We start from the raw sequence: 4,819 nt of genomic DNA, 5'->3' as shown, positions 1-4,819 counted from the left end.
AGCGGGCTGGAGGGCGGGTCGCCGCGCCGTTCCGCTCGCCCGTCCGCCCAGTCCTCTTACTTTTAGGACCCCTTTTCCAGTAAGTAATTTTCTTTATTAGCCAGGACCTAAATTATTTACTTGTCCATTGTAAATGCGATGTAAATGAGAGTTCTGAGAAATATTTTTGTATTTTGTAATATCGAGGAATTTCTATCTCGCAGTGGGCACCTGCATGCACATCCAGCATTGTCTTCGAGTAGTACTGAGAGGTGGCCCAGGTCCACCTTTCTTTTTTTTTCTACAAATTTGTTACATGTCAGTGAGACTTTTTTCAAAGGAGTTTATTCAATTTGGCTTTTTGTGACTGAAAAATAATTATCCTTCCCAAAGCATTTGATGGTCTGTTCCATCTTAAGCCATCCTTAAGCCCTGTCCCACCCCAACGGAATTTATTGTCCACAAAGTGATAGTAACTTTTTAAACTGCAAATGTAACTTTCGCTGATTAGAGGTGCCAGCCGGGTCGGTAGAGTCATGAGAAACGCCGCCCCTGCCGGGAACGTGAAGTTGCTTAATACCCACCTGTCCCTTGGGGAAACTAAGTGCCCGTGAGTGGTGCCATTGCGTGCTGTCAGCATGACGTTTTGACGTTGTTTTCTGGTGCTCATGTCTCCTGGATTGTGTTACCTGCTTTCCTTTTCCGAGGCAGACGGAGCTGCTGCCTTAGCCTGACAACCGGTTGTCCTCAGAGCAATGGATTTGAGCGTCTGGAACGGAGGGGCAGATGGGCCTGGTGGCTCGAGGGGGGCTGTGTGTTGCCTGTTCCGCTCGGAACGCAGACAGCAAGAGGGTCCTGGGATGAGTCAGGAAGCAGACTTTCCAGACAGGAAGTAGAGGAGAGGCCACAGCTGCCTTGAGTAGCCCCGAGCCTGGTAGAGAGAATTGGTTTAACAAGCTCAGTGACCAGATGGCTGCGTCACCCAGGAAGGTGGAGCTGCTGAGATTTCAGGGGAAGGACTCGGAGAAACAGACTTTGTTGTAAGAGATTTCTTTCTGAACTTTGAAGACTTGGTCAGAAAGAAAATAGGCTCAAATGCAAATGCTTACAGAAGACAGTGAACGGTTGTGCTGTTTATAGTATAACAAAACTTCCTGCCTTGCTTCAGCTAAAAATGAAGCGCTTGCTCTTTGTCCATCCTCCTCTCCCCTCGGTGGACTGTAGCAGTTGAAATACTCCATTTGAGGACCCCTTAGTGAGCTGCTTTGTCCACAGGGTCCACAGTGCATCTCGGTGGCCACCTGCCGCGGTGAGGTGAGCGTGGTCCCTTTCCAGTGTAGTAGTTAACATTTTTTAGTATTTTTATGGAGGGAATGTGAAAAGCGGCGCTTCAGACGCCATCCCAGATGGGTCTGGGGAAAGGAAAGCTGTAAAGAACACAGTATGGAACTCCATTCAAGATGTATTAAAATAATTTGCTTTTCAGGTATTAATATGACATTTGTCATTGTCACTGATTTTTTAAAAAAGCAATGCAAATGTTGGTTGTGACTGTTTTCCGCATGCTATCTTCATATCTAAATGCTTCATTAATTATCCAAGCCTCTGGAGAATTAACTTTAATACGTTTGTATAGTAGGTTTGTAAACTGCTTGGCAAATTGATTAAGAAATTATGTGCAACACAATGCTATTAAAGTGTCAAGTTTCTGGTAGAAATTGGGTGAGTCCAATTTGGAGCTTTGAGTTCCTTTATTGATCAGAATAAAAAGGCATTGTTGGAAAAAGAAAGCAGGAAAGGTAGATCCCTTAACCTAGCAAAGGGTTGCAAATGTTTATCCTGTGTGGCCCCAAATCCAATGAAAGAAATTCTCCCACGTAAAGTAGTAGCTCTTACATTTCCCAAATGGGGATTCCACAGTCATCACTAGGAAGAGGTGGCCTAGAAACTGCCGTGGCCTTCCCCCGGGGACCTGGTGCACAGGGTCATTGCAGGTCCAGCCGTCCAGAGAGCTCCCAGGGACTCCCAGCCAGTGCTTGGCAGGCAGTGAGGTCCAGGCCATAGGGCACGCTGTCCTAGCAAGATGACCTCTGTCTCTTCAGGTGCCCCACAGAGAGGGTCACTGCAGGAAGGCCAATCCTCAACGTGGTGGGGCGCTGCCAGTGACAGCCCGAGAGCACAGGGTGTCCACCCAGCTTCAGTGGTGACTCGCACAAGCATTGTAGGCCACCTTGGCTCTGACTGGCCACAAGGCTGCACTGAGGGGCATGGGGGCCCCTCCTGCACATCATTATCATTTCATCTTCATTCTCTTTGCTTGGTTTTCAGAAGAGCGGTCTTTTCTAGTTTTCTGCTCTGGTGTCCTGGCTGATTTACTTTCTACCTCTCCCGCAACTGGGCTTGTCTTTGGTTGGACCTGCATCTCCAGAGTTCTGTCCACTTCTTACTGCTACTGGATTCAGTAGCCACAGAGCGAGCTCCGGTCCGGGCCCAGGCAGCATCCTCCCACAGGTCCCGGTGGCCTCCAAGGCATGCCACCCTTGGAACTATGCAGCCTGATGGCGGTGGGGACCTCCCTCTGTCCCTTGGTTCTGGAGTCTCTTCTGGGTGTGACGGTGACCGAGGTGAGGAGAACCAGGCCATGTGTCCTGGTTTTCCACATGTCCGATGGAGAACTCCTGGTGCTGGATTTTTAGCACCTTCTTTCCACGTTCACCTTCTTTCTGTGGTCCTTCCTGTCTCTTCCCAGGCAGTTTTGCGTTTCCAATAGGAGATGTGGGGTCAGCACTTCTGACCTGTGCCATAGTGGTGGTTATTTCTTCTCTAGCAGGAGTTTGTGCTGCTTGGGTTCTGCTGGCCATTGCCGCATCTGGGCAGGGCCGGTGACAGCGCGCACCAGGCCTGCTCGGCCACCCCGCCACCCTGCCACCTAAGCGGGTATGGGGAGGTGCTGCTGTGTACCTGCTGTAAGAACGTGGATGCGGCCCCAGGACTTTGGCCACTCCAGCCAGCCAGGACCAATTGATTAGAACTGATCTTACTCGTCTGATAACAAATCTTATTTATGGACTGATTCTTATCTGTCTTCCCACCCTGGCTCTCTTGCCATGGAATAAAACCAGAACAGCCCATAATTAGGAAGCATCAATCCTGAATAACCAGGAGACTCTGTGTTCTCTCTCCCTGGGGTGGTGGAGGCTGAGGGAAGCTGACCTGTCGGCTGTACAAAGGCTGGTTTCTTCACACTCCTCCACGCTCAGTTCTTTGCCAGTGAGCATAGGTAGCCTTTGTCCATTCTGTAGTGCTCAAGTGAGACTCTCCCCTTTTCTTCCTCTAATCCCACTTTCTAATGAGAGAGGGAACAATTATTTAAATTACCAAAGGAGAAAGTGCTCCTTGTGTATTTCTAACAGAAACCAGATGCTTCTGCTGGAGGAGGATCCAACCGTGGCCCAGGAAAGTGGAAAAATGAACCAGTTATCTGGATATTTGATGCAGCAGAAATTGCTGTCAGCAACTACCTGGCCCTCCAGACTTCTGAGGTCCCTTTCTATAAGTGTAAGAGCAGTGGAAATGAAGGGACCTTGGCCTTGTCTCCAGGGCTGGCCATGTCCCTCTGGACCTCGGCAGGCACCAGAGCACATCTCTGTGACCATTCAGAAGTTGTCATCAAGGTCAAGCTCAAGAAAGGATTAGATTCGATCCTTTTTCCATCTTCTCATAAGTGTAGCTCAGTGAACACGAGACTCCGTGCAGCATGGCTCATGGGTGGGAACTGTACTATTTTATAAGCTTATTTTCTGCCAACAAAACTAGCTTTTCCCAAGGGAATAGGAAGGAGAGAAAAGTCACACAATGTTAATAAGAAACATTTTTGCAGTTTCTGTGGTGATGAATCAGTGGGATAGAAAAGGCTATCTTGTTCCATCCTGAGAGCTTTCTGACACATCCCTTCACTCAGTGGGCATTTGGCCAATGGCATCCAACAGGGCGCTGGTCAAGCTTCTCTGAAAGTCTCAGTCTTCACCAATAAGGTCTGTTCCCGTGCCTATTGAATGGATCTCCATGTTTCCATATTCTTGATTCTATCATAGACCCCCAGCTTAATGTTGGAAGGCCTGTGAGTCCTCCATTTTCTCCGCAAAATCAGGACTTTGACAGTATTCCCTCCTAACCTCCTTCCTGCTTTAATTTCACGTGCATAAGCAAACCTCCCAGGGCCTGAGAAGGTGGGCGGGCTGGGATCTGCTGTGTATCGAGTGTGAGGCTGCGTCCTGTTACAAAGGTCCATCATGGGCCTGTGGTGTGGGCTCTGCCAGAGACTGTTCTGAACACTTTGCTTGAGATCTGTGCCCTGTAAAACGGATATGATGTTTTACCGATGTCTGTAGTACATTTGTAAACTTCCAATAAAATTTGAATCACAGAAATGTTGGCATTCTCCTCAAGTCTCCCTCACTTGCGGCTTCAGGCGTGATCTTGGCCTTTGACCTTCCCAACAAAGGCAAGCAGGTCCACACATACTGGAGGAAGAGGCTCATTGGTGAAGGGTGAGCCTGGGTGTTTAAATCTGAGTCTCTCTCAGCTGTGGCTCCTCTGTGTTTGGGGCCCTTCGTTTGCTGTGACACAGAGGACTGTGCTGTGACCATAGGGCTGAAGGGCTCCAGCACCTAGCCAGCAGCACCTCCCCCAGGTGTAACATAAAACCGCTCCCCACATCGAGTCCATTACTGCTTTTTAAAAAAGAAAGAAAACAAAGCAAAATGTTGGGGAGGCTGTAGAGAAAACAGAGCACTTGCAGGCTATTGGTGGGATACAAAACAGTGCAGTGCCATGGAAA

The 4,819-nt window shown here is 48.8% G+C and overlaps 1 protein-coding gene across 1 annotated transcript in view; it reads left to right on the top strand.

Moving 5' to 3' along the window:
* Prickle2 (prickle planar cell polarity protein 2) overlaps positions 1–4,034 on the top strand; it is a 283,311-nt gene extending 279,277 nt beyond the window's left edge. The window contains exons 9-10 of the mRNA XM_033757020.1: positions 1,255–1,293; positions 3,941–4,034. Coding sequence (XP_033612911.1) covers positions 1,255–1,293; positions 3,941–4,034 — 133 coding nt within the window. The remainder of the gene's footprint in view (positions 1–1,254; positions 1,294–3,940) is intronic.
* The last annotated feature ends 785 nt before the right edge of the window (positions 4,035–4,819 follow it).

Source organism: Fukomys damarensis, unplaced genomic scaffold (genome assembly GCF_012274545.1).
Source record: "Fukomys damarensis isolate Sample0158 unplaced genomic scaffold, DMR_v1.0_HiC HiC_scaffold_28, whole genome shotgun sequence".
NCBI lineage: Eukaryota > Metazoa > Chordata > Mammalia > Rodentia > Bathyergidae > Fukomys > Fukomys damarensis.
The sequence above is the reverse complement of the archived record's forward strand: the minus strand, read 5'-3'. Positions and strand labels throughout refer to the sequence as shown.